The sequence below is a fragment of the Pogona vitticeps genome, chromosome 3 (genome assembly GCF_051106095.1).
Source record: "Pogona vitticeps strain Pit_001003342236 chromosome 3, PviZW2.1, whole genome shotgun sequence".
Classification (NCBI taxonomy): domain Eukaryota; kingdom Metazoa; phylum Chordata; class Lepidosauria; order Squamata; family Agamidae; genus Pogona; species Pogona vitticeps.
Window position 1 is genome coordinate 60,296,789 of NC_135785.1, and position 26,791 is coordinate 60,323,579.

The following is a 26,791-nucleotide window of genomic DNA, read 5'->3' on the forward strand; positions in this document are numbered from 1 at the left end:
GTGAAGATGCAACAAGACAGACCGAGCCGGGGCTGCCTGATCACACTAAAGTGTTGGTTAGTTTCAGCCTGAGAACCCTATCCTAGGTCCAACGGAGAAAAAAAATGTATTTTTAAAAATGCACCAAGTTATCTTGGTAGAAAAATTATCAATCTGAGAAAGCCCATGTTTTTGTTTCGTTGTCTTTGCAACAAAAACAAACCCCCAACCGCGTTATCTGTAAAGTGACCCAGGACAATGTCGTCATGTTATAGATGCATTTTTATGACATGTTTTCTCGTGAAATCTCATGTCCCTATAAAAGGCTCTTAATGTGTCAAAAGCGGCCTGGGAGGGGGAGGGGGGAAATGGGGAGGGAGAGAAAACACACACACACACAACTGAACAAACTAGGCGATTGCGAGGGAGGAGGAGGGAAAATAAAGCAAAATAAACTTTATGGCTGCTTCGATGGGGAGACCAAAAATACTTCGGGTTGGTTGTTTCCCCCCCCCCCCCGCCGCCCAACAAGGGAAAACAAGGGTTGTTTATATCTCTAAACTCTTGCCTCCTCCGCCTCCAGAGAGAACGTGTTTCCCTCCTCCCTCACGGAAAGCCTAGTCGAATAATAAGTGAAAGAAGGAACAAAAGAGGGAAACAGCCCTACAGATAAATAGAGATATATACTTCCCCACGTCACACAGACACACACACACACCCTTGGGGGGAAATCTTTCCCAAATACCTCCCCCCCCCGCGCGCGCTTTGCCAATGTCGCCGTCAGCGAAAGGGATAATCCATAGAGAATCGGTCGTTTGCCGCGGCTGAGGAGCCTTGCTCTCCTCGAACAATAACAAGGGAAGGGATCGCTGGAACCAGCCTGGCTGGGCTTTTCTCCCTGCCTTCCTAACAACGAAGGTCAGGAGGAAGAAGGAAAATTAAACGAAGCGGCGCATCGCGTCAGCCCCTGCAATGGGGGGGGGAGGGTTTAAAAACAAACAAACAAACGGGAGGGGGGGAAGAGAACCGAACTTCCCTCGGCGTTTAAGTTTATTGTTTATATATTTAAGCTCTGCCAGCAGAGACCCCAGGCCTGAGAGAAGCAGGGCGGGCGATTTGGCTCCCCTCCCGCCGTGTACGTTTCCATTGCAGTTAAAGTAGCTTGGCCTTTGTTGATCGCGCGCGGTCTCTTCCCCCCCCCTCCACCCCCACCCCCGCCGCCCGCCCCGCTTCTTTCTAACGAAGAAGTGGGTCTGGGCATTGTCTGTGGCAGGATGGCATTGTGCAGGGCGAAGCCCTCGAGCTTTGCAAGGGGGCGAAGAAGGCCTCGGTGTGATCCACGGGGACACTTTCAGGAGGCATCTCGCGGGCTTCCTGGTCAATCCAGTTCTCGCTCAGGCGCCCAAGCCGACTTGGGAGGACGGCGGTGTCTGGCAAGTCGGGCCCTTGGTCGAACACTCTAGGAAGCAGAGCCAAGTTAATAGAACAGCCTGCCTGCCTCCCTCCCTCCCTCCCTCCAAGGGAAGTCACGTAGGCAAAGAGCAAATTCGCCAGGTAGCCAACGGAGTGGGGGGTGGGGGAGGCGGGCTGTGGCAGGCATTGCTTCCAGGGCTCTCCTAAGCAACTTGGCCACAGGATGGCTAATGAGGTTACATTGGTCACCCCATTTCATTAGCGAAGGTTGATGGTGTGGAGATAGATAGAGATATCTGGGTCAAGCTTGCGTGTTTTCCTCCGAGCTCACACAAACGAGGCGTCCATCGAAGTATCCATTTCCCGTCAGATAAATTTTTAAAACCCATTCCTTGGACCTTTAGGATGTTTCTCAAATCTTCCACGTGTCTCCCCTTGATCGTTTCCTTTCCTGCTGAATTGAAAACAGAACACAACGCAAGGGCAAAACCAGACAGTTCCCCTCAACACACACACACACACCCTTAAACCCACAAACCTTCGTATTATATGCTCTTTTAGACACATTCTTATGAAGCTCGGTGAGGTTGCATGGGTTGTGACGCTGACAGCAGCTGAAGTCAACAGTAATTTTGCTTACAGGGGAAAATCGGTTTGTTGTTTAAACGATGCTGTCAATTTAATAGTATTATTTTTATATTCCCTTTGAATGAGCCAGGAATATGCCCCCTCCTCCGTCATCTCCCCCTTTAAAGCCTCGTTCATCCGAACTGGCCAGGTGTCTCTCACAGAAAGGCCTGTGCATAAATCCCTCTCCTCATCAGAACAACAGCAGTATCATTAATCCGAACTTTTTGACTAGCTAGTATTTCTGGACGCTCTCCAAGCCATTTGGATAGAAAGGGGATAAAATTGGCTTTCGCAGTACAGTACACATATTAATATCGTCCCGATAGCATCACACTGCAGTCTCCCTGGGCCCCTTTTGAAGTCTATGGGGTCACTGGGTTATAATCCCTGCCTCTCAAGAGGAATTAGCGCTGTGGTTGTTTCCATCTTCCGTCTCAGGACCGACGTCTTGTTCGTTTTCGATGTGGGGCACCTTTTGTACAGTTAAAACAACAGGAAGGCGCTTGTTGGGTTTGTTGTTGTTTTCAACATGCACACACACACACATGCACTCGGGGATTTTTGGAAACAACGTTGCCAAATCAGTTTGAGGGCAACCGGTGCTTTAGCAACTTTCCGAAAACTTCCTTTAAAATATGACTCTCCAGCACAGATTTTTATAACTTTAAAGCGTCGTAAACAAGGTATGCCTACGTTGGCTGCCTCCCTCCCTCCCGAGCCCCCGCCCCCACCGCTTCCTTAAAGTTTGGCCGCGACTCCAGCCTAACGCTGGCGCTGCCTCGGGTGCACTATGATCCGCCTGGCTAGGTTACAGGATAATCAAGCCGAGCTCCTCCTCCTCCTTAGAACCACATGGTTTCCACATGGAGACAGACTCTCCTCTTTGGATTGGTTCTGGCCTAACGGGGAGGGCGCGGCTATTTCAGGGTCTCGGCCAATAGGGTACTCTCTGGTCCCTATGATGTCACGCGTTGCTGAGCCTGGAGATCAATGGGAGGTGCTTCCGAGCGGGGCGAGTGTTCTTGTTGGGAGTTGTGGTCAGATGATGTCATAGTCTCCGCTTAAAGCGGCCGGGTCCCGGGCTAGCGAGCGGGGCTTTCGCTAAGGCTGAAGAATTGCAATAACAATGGGGGCATGAATGGGTGCCGTGCTTGTCTGTGCAGAGAAGCGAAGGGACGGCAGCTCGCCTTGTGCAGTATTGCCAGGTTGCAAAGCTCACGCTGAAACACGTTTTCCCTGCGGTGCCTTACTTCTCCTTAGCCTGCCTCGGCTGAGGGCATGCAGGAAATGTTCGTGTCTCGTTAAACGTTTTCGCATTTTTAGCGTGCACGCGTCAGAAGGAGAGGCGCCTGGGCTTTGCGGAGCAGGACCAGTCGCTGTGCCTGAAAGGGGAGCCTGTACAGTATTTACTTTTCCTTGAGCAGCAGTTATGGCCTTTGAGATATCAGAAGAGAATAGGGCTCCTTAAAGATTAAAGTTTCCAGGATGTTTGCAATATTCTGTTGGACTTTTGCTTTTAATTTACTGGAAGCCCAAAAGGCTTAACCAAACGTGCGCGTTACCGTAAATCTCGGCAATTCGGAGCCGTCCCTTGTTTACCCGTTGCAGATCGTGGGGGCGGGGAGGGGGGAGCTTCGTTCCGCAGGGCACGGAAAAGAGGGCTCGGCCAGGAAATGGGGAGTTTAAAGGAGCAACGCAGCTTCTTCAGGCTGCGAATTGCTTTTAGTGTAAATTGGATTGGGTCCCTTGAACGCCTTGATATTTTGTAAGGCATGTAAGTAGAGAGCAAACCGTTCCAGTTGTGTTTGAGTTCGGGAAAAACAACGTGCACTGTTTACTTTGCCAAAAAAGGGGGTGGGTGGGGAGAATAAATAAAAAGAGAGAGAAACCGAAATCTCGGTTTAACATCAAGGTTGTCTTTTCTGTCACAACGCAGCTGTTTGCCTTGAAGACCTTGGCTTAAAAAGCAGAACTTTACTTTATGAAAACAATTCTTTGTGTCACTCTTGCACATGGCAAAATATATAACACTACTGTAATATGTATCATTCTCACTTTTCTGGTGCCTGTTTATCGTTCAAGTTGGAACAGAAAAGCTTAGTGCCCTGTTTTACTTTCTGATTCTCTTACACCATATGTCAGCGCCTTCATACTACAGGCGGTGGCTTGAGGGCAATATTTTCATGAATTTTGTAAAGGCCAGCATGTTGAGATAATTAATAATAGCAGTCAACATAGCATAAATACATTTTGAAAGCAATTTTTTATTAAATGTGTGTGTGTGTATATAAGAGTCACACTCAAGTTAAAGGGTCTGAAAATGCTTTATTGGTTTTTTAAATAAAGAACTCTTTAAGTTGAAATACTGTTCCACTGATTTTAACTTCAGCATGTCTAAGAGCTTTCATTATTCCAGGATAAAATGGGAACAGGGCAAAAGATCTTAGCAGAAAAGAAAGGAGAATTTTTGGAAGATGCTGCAGTATTATTGGCTGCAAAATAGACACATATATGAATGATCCTTATGATCATGATGGAGAGATTGTCCCATCAAGAAATTCTGTTTGTGAATGTCTGCAAGAATGAGTCTTCTCCCCCTATCTCACTTGGCCTGCACCCTGGCTTGTCTCTGAGTTTCAGGCCACCTTAGTTGATAAAAAAAATTAGAGCATATTAGTTTATCACACTACTTCTTTGTTTTCTTATTTCTTCTACATTTTGGATAGGACTTCTGTGTTGTTATACAAATGAAAAGTATTTGCAGGCAAGTCCAATGTAGGAGCCTGGAGTTTTTTCATGCAATGCATTGCACTTCTGAATTGCAAGCCATACAGTCTTATTGGTGTACTTTTTAAGTAACACACACACATATATATTTGTGGTAGTATAATAGAGATATAGTTCTGAAGGATAAATACTCCATGAATGGTTTCAACCATGCCTACCTCAATAAATATGCTAACATGCGCTAGATTATGGAGAAAGCCAGAGAATTCCAGAAAAACATCTACTTCTGCTTCATTGACTACGCAAAAGCCTTTGACTGTGTGGACCACAGCAAATTATGGCAAGTTCTTAAAGAAATGGGAGTGCCTGACACCTTATCTATCTCCTGAGAAATCTATATATGGGACACGAAGCAACAGTTAGAACTGGATATGGAACAACTGATTGGTTCAAAACTGGGAAAAGAGGACGACAAGGCTGTATATTGTCTCCCTGCTTATTTAACTTATACTGTATACAGAATACATAATGTGGAAGGCTGGACTGGACGAATCCCAAGCCGGAATTAAGATTGCCGGAAGAAATACCAACAATGTCAGACATGTAGATGATACTACTCTGATGGCAGAAACTGACGAGGCTTTACGAACCTCTTAATGAGAGTGAAAGAGAAGAGCACAAAAAATGGTCTGAAGCTCAACATCAAAAAAACTAAGAGCATGGCCACTAGTCCCATCACCTCCTGGCAAATAGAAGGGGAAGATATGGAAGTAGTGACATATTTTATCTTCTTGGGCTCCATGATCACTGCAGATGGGGGCAGCAGCCACAAAAATAAAAGACACCTTCTTCTTGGGAGGAAAGTGATGACAAACCTAGACGGCATCTTAAAAACCAGAGACATCACTTTGCCGACAAAGGTCCGCATAGCCAAAGCTATGGGTTTTCCAGTAGCAATGTATGGAAGTGAGAGCTCAACCATAACGAAGGCTGACTGGCAAAGAATTGATGCTTTTGAATTGTGGTGCTGGAGGAGACAACAAACCTATCCATTTTGCAGGAAATCAACCCTGAGTGCTCACTGGAAGGACAGATTCTGAAGCTGAGGCTCCAATACTTTGGCCATCTCATGAGAAGAGAAGACTCCCTAAAAAAGACCCTGATGTTGGGAAAGTGTGAAGCCAAGAGGAGAAGGGAATGACAGAGGACGAGATGGCTGGACAGTGTCATCGGAGCTACTGTCTTCTACTCCCTCCAAATTCCGGGAGGCAGTGGAAGACAGGAGGGCCTGGCGTGCTCTGGTCCATGGGGTCACGAAGAGTCGGACACGACTTAGCGAGTAAACAGCAACAACTTCAATGCAAGTATACAATCCAGACAAAACTCACACAGGATACAAAGAAATCCAAAATCAAAGATCTAAGCCAGCATATTCCTTATATACCTGTATATGTCCATTGATCAGTAATATCCATTGTGTTCAATAAGTCATATCTCCGGGTACATATAGAAGTGCAGCTTCAGAAATCTAGTTTTTAAACACAACTTAAAAAGAGAAATTTCTTGGCCAGTTTCACAAATGGGAACACCTAAGGATTAAGAGCGTACTCCATAGAGCTGTAACTAGCAGTTTCTGGTGTCTGGGGCTTTGACAGCTTGTTGCTTAAGCTCATGTGAAATGTAGATATACTGTACAGACAAGAATGCAAAGAAACACCTGGGTCTGATGAAGTGATGGTCACATCAGTTCAATCTGTTTTGTGTTTCCTATTGCCCTTGGAGGAACATCTGGAGATAGTATACATGCTAAGGGTGGGTAGGTTCATTCCCATTTCGGGGGGGGGACCCCAAACCACCAATCAATGGATTCACAATCTTCCATCTAAAAATGTCTGCACAGTGGATCAAAGACCCATCACTCCATCTCAGTTACAGCTCTGCTATTCCACATTCATTCATTCATTCATTCATTCATTCATTCATTCATTCATTCATTCATTCATTTATTTATTTATTTAAACACTTATTCCATCTGACTTAATAGGACTGCTACTCTGGCCAGTCATTACAATATTATATAAACCCTAACCCCCATCCAACCATTCCCCAGCATAATAAATAAAAATAATGCGCCAAACTAGTAAAACAAATCATATAAAACAAATTGGTGGCAAAGTTTTCAAGCAGCACAGGATTGAAGGGGACATTAACTGAGGGGGAGAATATCCTTAAAGGGTTCACTAAACAGTAAGCATCTCAGGTTTTTAACTCTCTTTTAAAACTCGGGAGGGAGGAGGCTTCTTATTGGTCTTGGTTACAAGATACGTACAATCAACTGAATAGTACCTACTTTATTGCTTCTTTGCAGTGTTAATTCTGTTTTTTGTTCCTGTTACAGTGTGTGCACATGTGCATATCCTTTATAGCTGTTAATCACTTGTCATAATAAAAGGGTGGAATTTTGAGGAAAAAGTACAGCCTCTCATAACCCCTGACTGCATTGCCCTGATAATGAAGGCAAAAGAGATGTGATACACAGGCCATATGTCTAGAAATACATGTGCTCACGTGCACATATGCTCATATCACAATTGTCATTTTAAAAAAAAACTGACCATGTGCATTAAAAAGCATGAGTGGATAAACTGAAATAACACAAGATCAATAGCTTAATAAGTTTAATAACATGCAACAGAGGGCTGAACAGCCTTAAAAGCAACCCTGGCTGCTTTTGGATAGCCATTGCTTTTCTGCAGCAAGCTGCAGGAGAAACTGTGATGGACTCTTCCACATCATCAGGAGCTTTACACTTTAAAATGTGCACACCCTGTTATATTCCCACCCATATTGATGGGCATAAAAGGAGGAGTCACAAGTGCTGTGAGTGAGTCAATTTGAAGTTTGGCACATACTTGCCCTAGTTGTTGTGATGGGTGCTTTTTGATGATTTAAAAATTAATGTAATTAATTTTTTAGTTAGTGCTGCAATGCTTTCCCTCTCATAGTTATTTTTAAATGAAACAGGTATAACATTGTAACTCTATATTCAGTGATGGAGAAAGTCAATCTTATTTAAATACAGGTTCCAGAATTATAGACCTAGCATGACCTGTGGCTTGTTTGTTGCAGTATTTTAGGAGATGCAGTACAAAGAAGTATTTTCTACCCATTTTAGTGTCTGTATTTCATAGTGCCATTACACTACTCTTCAGTAATGCTAATTTCTAAAAATGATGTTAAAATTCTTTTCCAGGACCATACAGTTTTAGCAACATGGTTATTTGTGTATATGTATATATGTGTGGATAATCTTTTTTAGAAATGAAAACATAGTTCACAAAAATATTTTAATGTTTATTGTTCATTTAAAATGATAAATTTAAAAATGAAGATAAATGGGCCATGAGTGGGTCATAAAACCCTAGCCTGACAATTTTAATTAATCACAGAAATCCAGTAGTAAATTGTAACTAGAGTAGACCCATTGAATGAAAGGAACTTATGGAGGAGTTGACTCTCAGATCCTCACTTATTCAACAGGCCTACCGTAGTTGCAATTTACTACTGGATTTCATCCAACTTGTGTCGAACTGTGATAGTATTACAAGGGTATGCTGAAAAGATGGTGGTGGGGACATGGTGGTGCTGCAGGTTAAACCGCAGAAGCCTCTGTGCTGCAAGGTCGGAAGACCAGCAGTCGTAAGATCAAATCCACATGACGGAGTGAGCTCCTGTCGCTTGTCCCAGCTCCTGCCAACCTAGCAGTTCGAAAGCATGCGAATGCAAGTAGATAAATAGCTACCACAGTGGGAAGGTAACAGTGTTCCATTTCTAGTCGTGCTGGCCATGTGACCACGGAAACTGTCTGCGGACAAACGCTGGCTCTACAGCTTGGAAATGGGGATGAGCATTGCCCCCTAGAGTTGGACACGACTGGACAATTTGTCAAGGGGAACCTTTAACTATATTGAAGAGACTTTTCCCCGATTGGCACCTGATCAATACAGTGCTGGGATAAATAAGTGTATGAGTAAGTATCACAGTTCAACAGCATATATTGTTGTATATAATGAGAAAGCCTAACTGTTTGGATATACTCTTGTGCTTTCCTGAAACATCTTTTTTTTAAACATGGAGAACAGGTACTCTTATATAATAGTTCTTTTCCTTGGTACGGTGGAGTAAGATATGATCTGAGGAAAGATTAAAGAACTGCAAGGAAACACAATACTGGTTGGATGATATCGCTATATGGCCGCCCTGTAAAATGGTTCCACATTAAAAGTATCCTTCATTTATAATTATGGAGCAGCATAACAAAACCAGCAATGGTGTTCTGTATTGCCATTCTGTAGCAAAACGGAAAGAAGTGGGCTAACTGTGGTCAGTTAGCGATCCTTGCTACAGAATGGCAATACAGTGGATTTGTGCCATTATTAACAAATCTTTCAGAATCCACCACTAAGAAGTGAAATGACTGTAAAGGAGGAATTCTAAATACTGTATATTTCTGTGAAGAATATTTAGCCATTGATTGGCATTTTGAAAGTGATGCCTCAAGGTTATTATAAAGAACCCCATGGTTGTTTCCTCTGTGAAAGTACATTGTATGGAGCAAAAAAATAACTAAGATTCATTTTGCTATAAGAAAAGTTTAATGAACATTAAGAAAGGACATAGAGAATAAATCTAAGCTTCAGTTCTCTTCATTGGCTTCTTGTAGCCAACAAAGTAATGTGCTTCACAGTGGTTACAGTCTTTATGCAGAAGCATTTCACTTTAGTAAAAGGATGGTCCAAAAAGAATTGGAAAAGAATCTGAGATTGGGTCACAAAGCTAACAGTCAAGTCTGACCTTACCTTTTTTCTTATAGGTCACCGACGGCAGATAAGCTGGTGTATTTCTTTTCCAAGTATAACAAATAACAAGAAAAGAAATACTCATTCTCTTAGGCTTCACTGTAGTTTTGGAATGTGAACCTATGAATTTTCATATTTAAAACTATGACAAGTAAGGAAATGTATTGAAACCACCAGTAATGTCTAAAGAAACACAATAACTTCCTCGGTACTCTGGAAAGTGCCCGTATTAAATAAAGAAACACAGAATACTGCCTATTTTCTTTCCTTTTCATCCATCATTTCCTCTTCCTTCCTTCCTTCCTTCCTTCCTTCCTTCCTTCCTTCCTTCCTTCCTTCCTTCCTTCCTTCCTTCCTTCCTTCCATTCATTCATTCATTCATTCATTTCTTTCTCTCTCTCTCTCTCTCTCTCTCTCTCTCTTTATTAGTGGAAAAGAAAAAGAAGAAGGAAAGAGGGAATCTGACTTATGACCTAAAGACTCAGAAAGCAGATGGCAAATAAAACCAATCTAAAATGTATTATTTTAAATCTCATGGCATATAAGTCTCTCTTGCAGTTTGGATGAGAATGAGAGTTGCTTTGTAGCACATCAGGAATTGGCAAACCTGATTAAAAAAGCAGATAAACAAAGGGCTTTGAGAGAAATAGAACAGAAATGTGTCTGGCACAGTGAAAGATGGGTGGGCAGAGCAGGGAGCAACAAACCTACTATGTCAAAATCCAGATGTCATGTTTACCTTGAATTATTGATAGTGTGCATGGACTCACCTCAGTGTCTGCTGAAAGTGTTCACCAATGTTCTTCCAATTCCTTTGCTTGTAACATGTCCACAGGAACATTTTTAACTCATACATGTTTCTTTCTACTCTTGGGAATCAACAGTAGCACATCCACTGACAGGTTTTTAATATTAAAGTTTCCTCATTGTTTCCATTTCTGGTGTTACAAGTAGTTGAGGATAGGTTTACAAAGTGTAATGGCTTCTCTTTCTCTATGATCCCAAAAATTCTCCAGTGGATTTCTAGATATAATTGAGGAATTATGTCCATGGATGAAGTGTCCTAGGAGAAGGACACGACAATATTGTCCCCCTTCAAGGGTGTCTAACAAGTTATTTTGCATTAATGTTCCAGTGGAACAAGAAGTAGTGACAACAGTTTTCTCCTGAAGGAAACCCCTCTTATAAGAAGTCCCTGTATGGAAAGTATTCCCTTGAGGCAGAAGCATACACACGAAAATTGTTGTGTTGGCAGTGATCATCCAGAATACAGATTTTTCAGGAAAGATCTGTGACTGGGTTCTTGGATTCCTCACACCTTCAAGTTTGGGATTTGTCCCAGAAAAATCTTTGTGGGTGACTGATCACAATATAATATTTACTCCCAAAGGATTTATTGCAGGAGACTTTATAAAGGCAATAGCTATGCCAAAAAAATGCCCAGAATCTGCTTGTTTCAAACATACTTCTTCCTTTCCTCTCACTGACTCCATAGGTAAATCCAAATGTCCATTATTTGGGAAGACGGGTGATCTGAAATGGTTAACTGATGGAAGCCACATAATAATACCAAAAAGGTTATCATCTGTCCATGTCCTTTTATAATATTTAAACACTGCTTAATTAAGAAAGGCCCTTGGGTGGCTTACGCGAAGAATAAATTCAATTAAATGCAAAAATGAAACCACATTATCTGTTGCAACATAGAATCAACAATTATGGATAAGAACAATATAGCAAAGCTCAGCGTAGAACTAAAAATATACATATCTTGAAATTCCAGAAAACTTTCAGAGGATTTATAAATTTTAAAAGCACGAGTCCTACACATACCTATCTTGAAGTAAGGCACACTGAAAACAAGACTTATTTCTGAGTAAATAAGCATTGTAAAAGGTTATAAAGCTTTGAAAAACTAAGAAGTCTTCAGCTGGCACTGATATAAAATACAGTCGAACTTGCCAGTGCTTTCTGGGAGGATATTCCATGGCCAAGATGGCAGCCATCCTGAGGCAATGTAGTGTTTTGTCTCAGGAGACGCGGTATAGTTGTGAGCTGCCTTGGGTCCCCTATACGGAGAAAGGCGGCAAATAAATAAATAAATAAGTATCCTGTGTTTGTTGGTAAAGACATTTATTCCAAGGCAATTCTTAGAGCTTTGCTGTGAAAAATGCTAAATCTTGTTACCAAAACAGAAAAATTTGGTAAACAAAATCATTATAAAAATATTACCAAGTTTTGTCCTTCTTGATGGTTTTTTCCATAGTTGCAAAATTGATGATCATTTTCTAGAAGGAAGGGATTGCAAAAAGCATAGGATATATAGTCCATGGAGTAGTAATATGCATTATGGGGAAGGAGAATGGGGTGTGGAAGGAACAGAGCACTATACTAGATGCAAGCACTGGAAAGAACACAAATCAATCTGAAAAGCTGCCTGACTTCAAAAACTGAAGGCTTGACATTGGATAAAGAGCAACCAACTTTTATATGTTTATATATTGAAAAAATGTACACATTCATAATCATCCAGGACAGATAGTATCAGTTCTTTAACTCTTTGTGGCTTGCATTTTAAAGAGGGAGTTTGAGTGACAGAGCTTGTCCAAAGTCATTCAGTATGTCTTTAATAAAACTGGGACTTTAAACTTACATCACTCAAACAGAACATCTGGCTTGTTAGTTGGTCCTGAGAAATAACTTTTTTGTTACAAACAGCTTCTCTAAATTTAAGAATAAATCAAATGGGATATGCAACAAAAGTGATTGTATTTCTGCCCAGGGTTTTGGCCAACCATTTTTCAGAATATTCCATTGTATTTGCTTTGCCTTATATATATTTTTTTATTGTTGTGTGTGTCTGTGTGTGTGTATTTAGCTACATAAGCAGCAAATTAGGTCTCAGCATCTGAAATAAAAAGTGTGATGAGGATGAACTGTCACAAACCAGTCCACAAACCAGTGCGAAAGGAATACTATACTATGATTGGTTGATTTTCTTTTAAAGAAGGTTCTTTTGCTTTTTTAGCAAGAGAGCAGTGGATGTCAACATGTTGTGTCTTATGTCCCACAAATCAGTATGTCAACAAACCTGAGTCCACCATGGTAAGGACAAAACTCCCAGTCTTCCCAAACAAGGATATTTATTGTTACAGGCAATCTGTTACTATAGTAATCATTAGGGGGAGGATTTTTATGCCATGTCATATTTTTTCTGCAACCTATGTTTGAGCTTATGGGTGGGTTTGAACATGTTTATGATTCATCTGGTGAGAAAGGCCAGATTACTCATAAACATCTGAACTTGCTTATGGATTCAAATGTTGATTGCAGAGAAAATGTGAAATATCATAGAAATCCTCCCCCAGTCATCATTTAGGGTAAGTTTTTAGAACACTGAAAAATACTGTAGTACCAGATAAGTCAAAAGTGGATGTCTACTTGATTAATGGTTATGCTTATGCATTTTGAATATGTAAAAAAGGTGTTACACACAGGTATTTTCAACAAACATTATTTCTTAAAATCTCCTGGAACATGGAGTAACATCTGTGTTTGAAAACTGAAAATAACAAGATTTGCTTAGGGCTATACCAGAATACAGATCAGTTTTGTCCTGGCCTCTGAGAAAATAATAGGCCCCACCTGCCCTATTAGTTTCTGTTCCATACTCTGAAAAACTGGAGGGTAACATAGTCAGCTAGACCTGAGGCCTTGTGGGATAGTTTTTTAAGAGGCAGGACACAATCCTATGTGTGGACTTTGAAACCTATACCGTTATAGCTATGGAAAACTGTACCTCCTGATATTAACTTTTGGATTCAGTCCTTTGAAACTCGGAATAATTACCTGAACACAATTCCCTCTTTGTAAAAGTAATCATGTTCATATTTCTTTTAAGAAAAGGACACTTGTGTTTCTTGGAAAACTACACCTGTGAAAGAAAACACAATAGAAATCCTAGTTCTAGCTAAATAAGCTGAAGTCCTGGTTGTCCCTTTCATCTCTAGAGAGCAAAAGTGAGATGTCTCCTTCTTGGAAAGAGAAGAGAAAGGTATGAGGGTGAGGGAAGTGACATCAGTGACTCATAAGAATAAGCAATCTGAAGCTGAAGGAAGGTCTGAGCAGGAAAGTTAATCTCCCTACCACTCTTCCCTGTGCAATGATGCCCATCTTTTTGAGTGTAAACTGAATTGCACCCAATCACTTCCAACAATCCCCATGTAGGATTACATTGGAAGCAAAAGCATATGGATTACTGACCCATAGCAACAAAGGCTGAGAGGGAAAAATGGCAGCTGATGGCATGTTTAATGGCAATTCAGAACTTTCATTATAGTGACTAGAATCCTATTGCCAATTTTTGCTTGCATAGGCGAGATTGTGTAAGTCTTGGCTGCAAATGGCAACTCCTTAACAAGGTGTTGGATGTGTTCCTGGGCATGAAATTAGTCATACTATCAGGGATGCACCCTGATAGTATGACAGTCAGCATGACAGAACTATAGCCTTGCAATTTATTTTTAAACTTAAATTTAAAATAGGCACTTTCTACATAACAATGCGTACAACCCCCCCAAAAATATACCATCAGACTTAGGTTGCTTTATTACCTGCGTGCCTGTGGGATCATGAAGGTTGTATTTTGAATGCCTTTCTTTTGAATGTCTCCAGCAAAAATAAAACTGAAAGCAAAAGCTCCCAGCCTCTTAAGGAGTCAGGCTGTTTGGTTGAAAGAGAGAGAGGGACTGAGGGTAAGGAAGCAAGGAGGGAGGGACAGAGGGAGCTGTGGCTCGTCCAGCAGCATTTTTTCACTCGTCATGGACGAGTGGATTTTTCAAGCCCTGGATATTTGCATGATCAGAGTATTCAGCTGGAGTATGGGAGACAGTTCCTGGCATTCATATAAGGTATCACCAGGTGCTGTGATGATTTCAGCTTGTGGGTATCCTATATTGTCCCTAGAACTGCTGGAATGTAGAAGTGCCTAATGTATATTGATATATGGGACCGCATAGCTTTCTCAGAATTTTTGATACCAGAAAGCACATAGATTCCTTAGAATCAGACCTTGGAAAAATTACTTGGTTGTAAATTCCCAGACTTCCCCAACCAGATGGTCACTGGCTACATGACTATGTTTTCCAGTAGTCTAAACAACTAGCTTTTTCCAGCTTTTCTTAGAAAGGAATGACAAGAAATAACAGGTGGTTTAGTAGCCCCTTGGACAGTTGTTGCTAATCTTGCAACCATACCAGGACAAGACATGCCTGTGCAGTAACCAATCCTGGGCATGCTAAATATTTGTAGCTGGATGACAATAAAGTTTCATCTGTTTTTGTCCATGAAAGGTGATTCTTGTTCTCTGTCACTGAAAACCCTGGGGAAGCATCTTGACACATGGTCCACAAACTGGCGTGAAAGATAGAAACATATAAACTATGATTGGATGCTAATTTGTTTTAAAAGATTCTTTTGTTTATTCAGCAAGAAAGCAAATTTCTGTAGCACTCTAACTGGTCCTGTAAGGGTGGCAGCTATAAACTTGAACAGCAGCTACCTAAGACCTATTTTACAGCACTACAGTGAACCCTTGACTTACAGACGGCTTGACTTACAGACTTTTTGAGTTACAGACTTCTCTGGCCGCAAAATTTAGGTTTGACTTGCAGACTGAGATTTGACTTACAGACCAGAAAAAGCCAAAATGGAACAAAAACGGCCTGTTACGGGATTAATCGGTTTTCAATGCACTGTAGGTCAATGGAGACTTGACTTACAGACTTTTTGACTTGAGAACCGCCTTCCAATACGGATTAAGTTCTCAAGTCAAGCCCCCACTGTATAAATGTCAGCTTTTTTGTTACACTTGTGTAATGTGTCTGCCTCAAAAGAGATCAGATAGAAGCCCTGTGCAGACAACATTCCCTAGGCATGGTGATGGTGGTCATGATGACTGGCTCTCTCCCTCTTCTTACTGGGACCAAATTCTATGCACTGAACTGTACATACATAGGTTTCAGCTACTGGACCTGGGGTGGGAGATCAGGATTATGCAGCAGGAATTTTTGTCCATATGCAGACACGTACACAAAGGGGACAGGACAGTGGGTATAATAAGTTTCAACTCTGCTACACACAGATGCCTTGTGCTCATATGCTGCAATGGCCCATACTGTACTTCATTCTTAAGCAGTCTCCCAGGGCTCAAGGAAGGCTTTCTTGGGTGCAAGACTTGTACTTTTTATAGGCCATCAGACTACTTTTTGGCCAAGGTCATCTGCTAGTATATAAAAATTAAAACAAAATATATTGTAGGCTCCTCCTTTGTTGCCTCAAGCTTTTGCTGAAATGCAGCCAATAAAACTAAGATTGGGTTCTTTGAGTTTGTCCAAGTCACATTTTTTTCAGCCGTGTTCAAAGCCAAACCAAGATATTTTATCACACTTTCATGAAATGCTGAATCAATACCTAACCTATGTTCAGATCTTAGAAGTGGATGATCCATTAGCTAATGATGGCATTTGTCTATGGAGGGATCAGTGTGTCTTTCTGTCACTAAGTGACATTATCTGTTTTGGCTTCTGTTCACTTAACACTATTGTGCCATCCAAAAATCATTTTCAGCATTGCTTTTCTAGGATACCCACATTGTCTGTACTTCTCCAGGCATATTTAAAGAACTACTAGATTAAAAAAGGGGAAAGGAAAATACAACCATGTATCTCTCTTCTTTCTGATATAATCCAAGATGTATTTTCTGTCAAGTGTGACCTAAGTTAATTATGGTTGCAATCCATACATACTTACATTGGAGGAAGCTACACTGAGCATAGTTCTGAATAAAGATGTGCAGGGTTCTGGTGTATACCTAACATCTCTATTCTGTCTTAAGCCATCACAAACTGCACTGTCTGGATTTCTATCTGGCCCTGTTCATTTGCTCTGTTCTCTTTTTGTTTTTGTGTCTGAGTGCTTATGTGTATACATCCGTTTAACATCTAGGTTGCTAAAGCACTTTAGCAAACCTTGCTCATTTCATCATAGCTTTTCAGTTGTTCCTATTAAAGGTAAGATCCTGATCTTGTTTTTGGATGATACAACATAACATTCATAATCTTATTTGTGGTCTCAGCATGAATGGTGGAGATCAAAAATTATTTAAACCCCACTGAATTAATACTAGAACAGGCCCACAGAGTCTGTACATCCAGTAAATTTAACTGGGACTAGCAGTAAGGTTCTCGCCACCGTCATTTTTAAGGCTAAGAAATTTTGTTCCATTTTAAACAATTTTAATGGTTTTTCACAGGACTTGTTTTGCTTATTTTTGGATAGCTTTATGTTAATCAACCTGCAAGTCAAGTGAGCTCCATAAACTCAGTTTCTGGAATTTTTTAAACTGTTACTCAGTAAGGATACTTGAAAGCAAGCAAGGGGGGCACAGAAGGGTCAGGGGGTATTTTGGAGGTGGGTTTTGTTCTACATGTTGGATTTCTAAAAAAGAAGGTATATTTCTTGCTAATGTTCCCATCCTGAGCAAATTTTCTCTAGATTTAGTCCAGCTGATTTGGATGAAATTAATTTTCAGGTACACATAATTTTATTTTCAGTTGATGATGGTTATAATTTATATCTAAAAAGTTTTTAAAGTAATCACAGCAATAAAGCAAGTGAGGGAGATGAAATATCTGTATTGCCCTTTAGCACACCAATGAAATAATCACAAAGGGATTCTTATCACACATGCAAAATGAGTATTGTGGCATCCTTCAGACTCAGAGATTTATTTTATCATGAACATGAATTTTCATGGATTACAATCCATTTATCTTCCTTCTTCTCTCTTTTTGCTTAGGCTAAAAGGACAAATATAACTAACTTTAAAAAAATGCTGCAAGTGATCTCAATTGCCAATCCAAAGAAAAAACTCTCCGAACCGAAAGATTATTAAGAAAACAAACAAACAAACAAAAAACCCAACAAATTTTATAAATGAGGAAAATCCATAACTGGAAAGAAGGTAAACTGGCCCCTATAAGGGGAGCTTTCCAAGCAAACAGCTGGATTGGGCCTTTCTAGAGTGAGATATTCTTTTCAAGATAAATCTCCAGAAGCTGAGATTTGGCAGTGGTGATTCTAAATAAACTTGACCTTGTGCTTTGAGACCAAAGGTGGCTTAACAACCAGCACCCCATCCAGACTAAACCTACAGTATTTTATTTAGTAGCAGGGCCACAAACAAGAAACACAAGGCTAGATTTTTGTTTCCAGTCCTAAACGTGTTCCCCTGGCAACTTAATGTCCAGGATGGGCTTATGAGTTCCAACTGTTCCTTGTTTCGGTTTGCTTGTTTTCACAGCCAACTTAAAAATGTTCTTTATTGCTGTACTTTTGATATAGTCCTCCCCCACCCCCTTGGACTGCAATTCTGTGCACCCTCTTGAAATGCAAGACCTCGCTGATAGAAGTGAAATTGATTTCTGAATATGAGGTAGGATCTCGCTGTGAGTTGAATAATTTGAAGGCTGAGGCTTAGAATACAAGCATTTTTTTTATACCAGCGAACGTGCCGAGGAGACGAGGGGGGGCGGTTGTTTACCTGCACACAAAAACTTTTTGGCAAAAGGAAAAGGAATACATTGTCGCGTTTTAGTAAATAGGTGTATTCCAGCGCGAGCTTTCGTGGAGCAAAATCCTCTTCCTCAGACACAGGAGCATTTTGGAAATTCATTTTTAAAAACTTGGCTTCCATTGCAAAGCCACCATCCTGGAATCCGGTTTTGTTAACCAGCTAGAGACAAACCTTTACGGCTACTGTAGTTCTGCGCTCTGAACCCGGACGGGCTTTCCCCCGCCTTGCGCTTCTAACTACCGGAGGGGACCCACTGACGAGGTTCGCGGGGCGATCGATGCCTCGTTAGCGGAGCAGCTTCTCTCGCCCTGCCAAGAAACATCGCCGCCGACAGTGGCGGCGGAGCGAAACTTCCCACAATGCAACGGCCTCTGTTTTTCTCCTTGTGCACGCGCGCTGCCCTGGCCAGGAGTGCAAGCGGGGGGACTACATTTCCCAGGTGGCCAAGGGGCAGAGTCTCATGTGGGTCCCCCCTTCCCCGCTCCCATGATTTCTAAGCAGAGGTAAACAAACTGTGAAAGAGGCAGGGATCTCCTGTAGCTGCTGCAGGAGGCGGAGAAAGCGGCTAGATCCCAGGGAGAACGAGCAAGCCCTCTCGCTCGCCCGCCCGCCTGGCAGGCAGTTTGGACTATGGATGCAGGGGCAGTCCCGAAATGGAGAGGAAAGGTGTAGGGTCAAGGGAGAAGGGGGCGAGAGGGGGCAGGATGCAGGACTAGGGGGCGGGCAGGATTAAGAAGAGGCTGGAGGAAGGAGACGTGGTGGGACGTGGACGTGGAGGGAGAGAGGGTGCGGGGCAGGATCGGTGGTAACCGAAAGGGGTTTTTTTATTTATTTTTGGCCGAGGGAGGAGAACGAGCAACCAAAGATCAGAAGGGGAAGAGTCAGGACTAGGGATCGTGGGCGGCATCAGGGCTGTGAGGGGCAGGGAACTGACAGCCAGGCTGGCTAGGTAGGACGTGGCTAAGATCCAGGGGCTCCTGCTGCAGGAGTTAGGTGGTTCCACCTCCTCACACCCATCTTTTTCTGTCTCACTAATGAACTTCCTGGAAGCAACAAAAGAAACACGCCAAAGTGTCTTGCTTGCTATCCTTGGGGTTACGAGCCCCGTCGCAGAAAGGCCAGTCGTCGGGAAAGAAGCAGGACAGGCGTAGGAAGGAGAGAGGCAATAATAATAAAATTTGTTTTTTAAAAAAAATCCTATCCTCCCAAGTGTTAGGAACCGGTCTGCTAATAGGGCAGTAGGAAGCCTCCTCCTCCATCTCAAGGGCTATGGAGCGGGTGGAGATGATCAACATCCAGCGCCTTCTGGAGGCAGCTGAGTACCTGGAGCGCAGAGAGAGAGGTAATTGGATTCGGGAGAGCTGGTGAGAATTTCCATGGAAATAAGGGGGTGGATTGTTCTTTATGAAAGAAATGGGATGATTGGGGAAAAGTAGGAGAGAGGAAGGAAAGTGGGGGCAAGAAGGTTTGCATGCCATAGGTCATTCACACCCTAACCTTTGGTGCCCTTCAGATGTATTGGGCTACAACTATTGCCATGTTGGCTGGGATGATGGGAGCTGTAGTCTACTTGTGAAGAACACCAGCCTGAGGGAGGATGCTGTAGATCAGGGTGGGCAATGTGTGCACTTCCAGATGTTGATAGGATGAATATCCATTGTAATTCACCATTGGCCATGCTGGCTGGAGGAGATGGGAGGTGTAATCCAGCAGCATCTTAGGGGACTGTGAGTTGTCCACCACTCTTGTAAAAAAGTGATATTAAAAATCCCCATTGTATGACAGAGTCTTCATTCCAGTATTCTGGGTTCTGATCTGTGAGTTATTTGTCCCGAATTACAAGTGTTGCCTCAAGCCCTCAACTCCAGTGCATGTGTTCAGGGAGGCACTTTCTGTATGATAGCTGGCTTGTGTGTGCATATAGTCACTATTCCTCTTGTGTTCTTGCTGCTTTTCTCTGCTTCATGAAGGTTATTTTCGTATTCCCTAAACCTTGGAAGTTCCAGTTGGCTTCTGTCTTGACTGATCCTTCTTTTCCTCTTTGCTGATGATTTATACAGAATGTGAACATGGTTATGCCTCGACCTTCCCTTCCATGCCGAATCTTGGACTGCAGGACCCAAAGCCACCGCAGAGGCTGAGCCGAGCAAGGAAACATAGCAGTGGAGGCAGCAGCACAGGCACTGCTAACAGGTATGTCCTGGAAAATATCCACAGCTTGTTAGGCTGTAAAGGAAAGAATAGGGCAAGTTCTTCATACATCTCTCCAGGAGTTTTACTTGGAACATCTGGCGGAAGTTCAGTTCCACTTCCTTTGCAATCTCACTTCCTCTCAGTCCCTGATAATTTATAGAGTTGTGTCTTTTAATATAAGACTTTCTCAATATGTATTTGGGAGTACTGGCTCTTTAAATCTAGCAGAGCCACTTGCTATCTATGTAATGCTTTGCCTTCTTCAGGCAGCATGTGCCATGCTCTTTTTTATGTAATCTTCATTCTTCATCCTGATGGAACGGTTTTTTAAAATAAGGATACTGACATTGATTTTGAACCTGATTCTGTGCATGTTTCTCTGAATTTGGCCTCATTGTGTTCAGTGGAGCTTATTTCCTAGTCAGTATGTTAAGGTTATAGCCTAAATATTTTAAGTTGGAGAATGTGTGTAGACTTCAGGGTGCAAGAGCTAGCCACACCTATTTGAACATGCTCAGATAAATGAATATGTTCTTCTTGAGGTAGTGGTATAATTTGTTATTACTCTGGCTATGATTCTGATGTTTCTTAATGCTCCAGACTTACTGCTAGTGGTGCAACACTGCTTTCTTTCTATGGATCATTGAATCCAGCCCCTGTCAAGGGTGTGCAGTGGGGAATCAGACTCCCAACCTCTGGCTCCACAGCCAGATATCTAAACCACTGAGCTAAGATAGAGTAGACCAATTAGATGAAGGGACTTGTTAATATTTATGTAAGTCCCATTTATTCAATGAGTCTGCTTTAGATTGGAGTAATAATTGGATTTAGCTAATACAGGACTTTTAGATTTTTTTTTTTTTTACAGCTGTCAGAATTTGACAGGAATTTCCCCAGCAAGAATTCTGGTAGCTGTAGCCAAGCAATTGAAGACCACAGAAGTTTGAGTACATGTACCTGTGCCTCTGCAAGTCTCTCTCTTAACCTGAAAAAAAGAAAGAAAGCGGGTGGAAGTAGTTGGACTACATGGGAGCTGCAGGGGATTAGGGGACTGGTAATCTCTCTGCTCATTAGGCTCTGTAAAGGATACCTTTCAAAGAACTGCAATTTCCTCCTCCTTCAGGCTAGTAGCAGCTCCAGAGACAGACTTACTGAGGCATAGGTGTGTGCACTGAAATTCTTCTGTGAGCTTGACTACAGCCAACACAATGCTGTCTGAAGAGATTCCTTGTAAATTCTGAGAGCTGCAGTGGAAAACATATGACAGTCTCATGGCTATTATTGTGCAGTTTTGTCAAGTGTTTTATTCATATAGAAAGCTACACTTATAATTTGATTTTAGCAATGGCATTTTCCAAATACAGTAGGATCCCTGTATCCTAAGGATTGATATGCATAATTTCACTTATCCATGGTTTCTGCAGCCATATATACAACATACAAGGGTGTCCCCTTGTATGTTGTATACAAGGTTCCCTCATATCCACTGTTTCAAGCATCCATGGTAGATCCTGAAGTGATCCACCATGGCTACAGAGATCCTGCTGTACATAATTCTTCTAGTGCTATGTATTGCAAATACTTGAACAATCTCAACCAAAGCTATTCAAAAAAGCAGGACAATAATTTACTTCTTCAAAAATGCACACTCGGCATCCTATTGACATCTCACTGCTGCCAGCTTATAATACAGATTGTGCTGCTTGTGTATACATTGCCATTGCACAACCAGAGGGTGAGTTTTCTTCTTGGAACCACTGCTTGTGCAACAGTAGTGCTTGTGCAATCCCTCAATAATCTTCTGGTAAAACTTTTCACTTCATAGAAATATTGGTTAATGGACAAAATCCTATTCAAGTCTTCAAAAAGACCTCCAGTTTATGAATGTGGGATATTGTACTTCTGTATCTATGATTCGAAAAGCCAGGACATGGCCCAATATTTCTGCACAACAGTATGCTTAGATTGCCAGCAGATAAAAGGATGCTGATCTTTGCATAGCAAAGCACAGCCTGAATGTTGACAATACAAATGACAGCACTCAAAATGGTCTGCAGGATACTCTTGTGTGAGCCTGGACAGTTGCTTTGTGTTTGTGTGAGGAATGGTTAACTGATGAAAAAAGGAGTTAACTTCTGGGCTATTTTCTTGCTTGGTGTCACTTTATGAATAGTAGTGAGCACAGGAGGGTTTCTTGTAGACCATCTTGACTGTTGCCATTGGTGTTGTCAACATTCAAGCTGCCCTTTGCTGTGTAAAGCTCGGCGTCCTTTTTCCTCCTGGCACTGTAGATTTTTTTGGATTTAATGAAATGGTGAAGCAAAGATGTGAGTAAGTGCAACATATTATACACCCTTTAAACTCTCAGGTAAATTAATGGTGCTATGCCTGCTGCAAGAAAATGAAGAAAGAAAAGGACAGATATTAACTCATTTGAAATGTGGTGTTGGAGGAGCGACTCAATCCAGTCAAGCCTGAACTCTTATTAAAGGAGAAATTAATAAACCAAGGCTATTCTACCATGCATGTATAGTAAGAATATAGAACTGACCAGAAAAGACAATATTTGTTGGGAAAAGTTTGTTGGGGGATCAGTAGGGAAAGATAAAACATTAACATAAGACAGATTGTCTCAATATAGGAAGCCACAGTTCTTAGTTTGCAAGACCTGAGCAGAACTTACTGAAAAAGACAATGTTACTAAGAATTGGGGGGGGGGCGTGGCAATAGGAAGAGAAAATGACCTGACATGAGATGTTGTTGGTTTACAAGATCTGAGCAGAACTGTTAATGATAGGATATTTTGGAAGTCATTATCTCTTATAGTAACTACACATCAAAAGTGATTTGATGACACATTATATTTTGGAGTTTTTTCTTAATTACTGGACAGTTGTATAGTGACAAGGTGGATGTAATGGTGGAAACTATGACAGGGTATAGATGTCAAAGTTTGGCTAACATGGGCTAACAAGACCATCCCCAGTCACAAGGCAAAAAACAATAATTTTACAGTGGTTATTGTGGGTTTTTCGGGCTCTTTGGCCGTGTTCTGAAGGTTGTTCTCAGCACAAATTTCTGTTTAGCTAAGGAGTGAGGTTCATTAAGAATCCATGTAGGAGAAACAAAGTTTTTCAAATTCAGATTTTGCCTTCAGAATTATCTGTAACATCACAAGGCCATACTCTTTCTTGTACGGATGCCATTTTAGTTGAATGACGTGTGAGACTAAACAAAACATACTGATTTTGTAAAAAAGGGTTTTGGTAACTTTTCCAAAAAGTACATGAATTGTGCATCAAAACTTGACTTTAACCAGAAAATTTGGAAGGGCTAGAGGCCAGCAGAGTTGGAGCCTTAGCTGAAATGTTACTGGTGTGCCTTGAGCAGGAGATGAGGAATGGTGGTGGGAGGGGGAGAAGTCAGCAAGAAAGAAAGAAGAAGAGGGAGGGATGACTTGAAGTGATTGAAGAAAGGTGGAGTGTAGGTGGTTAAAAACAGTCCACTTCTATGCATATTAAAGGTCTCTGCTGTGAAGTCAGTGAAATTTACTCCCAAGTAAGTGAGTGTAGTTGCAGTCTTACTCTTGCAGTAACAGTGGCTAAATGACTCGGCTTAGGGACCTGAAGGGCTTTGGCAAAAAATGTGTGAAGAGGGAAGGGCTGCCATTGTCCCATTTGGTTTTTACCTGTATTGGGGCATTTGCCTTCAGCTGCTATTCCTGAGTTTATTGGCCATACATTTCTGTTTGGAACAACACCACAATGTGTGTGTGTGTCTGAAACAGGACTGCTCATTTCAGATGAGGAGGTCTCATTTTGATGGAGCCTTTCAGCTGGCCTCTGTTACCTTTGTGTCTTTTTTGAATTTCTAATAAGGCTTGAATCGTATCAGTATGGATTGGGCAGGTGTCTGTTTAAGCAAGAAAGCTTTCACAAAGTGGCCTTCTAGAGCCAGTGTAGTTGCTATTTCACTATGTCTGGTGTTTGAGAGGTGAATGTTTTATTTGGCACCACTGAGATTTGTCATGGAAGTGTTGTCTTCTTTTCTGCATCAGCATTGGGACTATGGATATGTATGTAAATATCATTTTTTAAAATAATATTTTCAACACCGCTTGCTTTATTTCCCCTTCTTTTTCTCCTTGCTGATCATTGCCCAGTGGCAGCTATTGATTACCAGGAATCACAGTTCTGAAGCATGTACACACTTTGAAATGTCATAAACATACTGTAGGCTGGACTGATTATAATTTGTGTCTCCTTTGCTGTTTATACTGGTGTCTTTCCTATTTATTTCAATGTAATGAGGAAGGCATTGAGGAGTATCTTATGGTTGCTCTGAGGTTTGGAATCTAGCAGGTGAAGGTGCTCATTCTGTGGGATTATCTTCTTTTCCCCCAGCTCTAATGTCTTTTGACTCTCTACCAGTGTGTCTGCAGAAGCCAAGAGGCGAGGAGTATTATTCCGTACATGCCTGGGTCTTCTAGCATGGCATGCACGTGGGTAAAGGTAGATGAAACCTCCTCTCTTCTGCACTCCTGTATTTAGTCACTTCAGCCATTTTTTCTGTTTGTTTACACCAAGGTGCCTCCAGTACTAAAATAAATTGCCATGTTAGACATATAGGTATTTATTAAATGTATATTCCTGCCTTTCAGTTGAAAAAAATGACATCATGGGTGGCAGTATTGATAAAAACAATAAAATTATAACATTAAACAATTAAAAGTACATGACTAGCCATAGGAAACTTTTTTTTAACTGAGTGGGACTGTTGGTCCATTGTGTTTGCAATGGCTCTCCAGAGCTTCAGTCAGGATACTTTCCTAACCCTGCCTGAAGATCCCTGGTATCTTCTTGTTGTCTCCCATCAAAGCACTGAACCAGACCCAACCCTGTTATGATTCAGAAATCAGCTCGTCTCTAGTACCTGTCAGAGCTTTGCTCAGCAACAACTCAACTTCAATGCCACAGGTCCATGTGGACAAAAGTAAGTAAAGTGACGGAGAGTAGGGAGATAAGGTAAATTATCATAGGTGATAGAGCACCACCTGCCAAAGTGTACTTTTTAAAATAAAAATGAGAACCCATATGTACTAACACATGGACACAGGTGCATACTCCATCACTTTGGTTGACAATGGTGCAGCCTTGTGAATGAACAAATGTAATGAGGAGCCTTGTGGTGCACTGGTTAAACTGCAGTACTGCAGCATTTGACTGTGTGAACTACAGCAAACTATGAAAAGTCCTTAAAGAAATGGGAGTGCCTGACCACCTTCTCTATCTCCTGAGAAATCTATATGTGGGACTGGAAGCAAAAGTTAGAACTGGATATGGAACAAGTGATTGGTTCAAAATTGGGAAAGGAGTACGACAAGGCTGTATATTGCCCCCCGGCTTATTTAACTTACATGCAGAAAACATCATGCGAAATGCAGGACTGGACAAATCCCAAAATGGAATTAAGATTGCCGGAAGAAATACCAACAACCTCAGATATGAAGATGATACCACTCTGATTGCAGAAAGTGAGGAGGAATTAAAGCACCTCTTAATGAGGGTGAAAGAGGAGAGCGCAAAAAATGGCACAACATCCAAAAAACTAAGATGATGGCCACTGCCTCCATCACCTCCTGTCAAATAGAAGGGGAAGAGATGGAGGCAGTGACAGATTTTACTTTCTTGGGCTCCATGATCACTGCAGATGGTGACAGCAGCCACAAAATTAGAAGACGCCTGCTTCTTGGGAGGAAAGTGATGACAAACCTAGACAGCATCTTAAAAAGCAGAGACACCACCTTGCTAATGAAGGGCCACATAGTCAAAGCTATAGTTTTTCCAGTAGCAATGTATGGAAGTGAGAACTGGACCATAAAGAAAGCTGACCGCCAAAGAACTGATGCCTTTGAATTGTGGTGCTGGAGGAGACTCTTGAGAGTCCCCTGGACTGCAAGGAAAACAAACGTATCCATTTTGAAGGAAATCAACCACGAGTGCTCACTGGAAGGACAGATCCTGAAGCTGAGGCTTCAATACTTTGACCATCTCATGAGAAGAGAAGACTCCCTGGAAAAGATCCTGATGTTGGGAAAGTGTGAAGGCAAGAGAAAAAGGGGGTGACAGAGGATGAGATGGCTGGACAGTGTCATCAAAGCTACCAACATGAATTTGACCAAATTCTAGGAGGCAGTGGAAGACAGGAGGGCCTGGCGTGCTCTGGTCCATGGGGTCACGAAGAATTGGACATGACTTAACAACTAAACAGCAACTGCAGCCAAAACTCTGCTCATGACCTGAGTTTGATCCTGGTGGTCTCAGATAGCTAACCCAAGGTTGACTCAGCCTTCCAT

General features: G+C 41.8%; 1 protein-coding gene and 1 long non-coding RNA gene across 6 annotated transcripts in view; one reads left to right on the plus strand and one right to left on the minus strand.

The window, feature by feature from the left end:
* Window positions 1–26,791, plus strand: part of MXI1 (MAX interactor 1, dimerization protein) — a 122,102-nt gene that overhangs the window by 17,790 nt on the left and 77,521 nt on the right. For 2 of the 4 annotated variants that reach the window (XM_020779817.3, XM_020779818.3), the window contains exon 2: window positions 20,304–20,436. In XM_020779817.3, the coding sequence (XP_020635476.1) occupies window positions 20,304–20,436 (133 nt within the window). Of the gene's footprint in view, window positions 1–18,738; window positions 19,586–20,303; window positions 20,437–26,791 lie in introns of those variants that run through there. The other 2 variants (XM_020779819.3, XM_078389521.1) reach the window with 2 other exon arrangements.
* LOC140705972 (uncharacterized) lies at window positions 9,386–18,603 on the minus strand. Of its 2 annotated transcripts, XR_013543146.1 has the most exons (4): window positions 14,222–18,603; window positions 13,458–13,542; window positions 11,841–11,896; window positions 9,386–11,677 (listed from the first exon to the last, which is right to left on the minus strand). It is a non-coding gene; the product is annotated as an uncharacterized LOC140705972 (long non-coding RNA). The 2 variants fall into 2 exon arrangements; XR_012085633.2 differs by lacking the exon at window positions 13,458–13,542.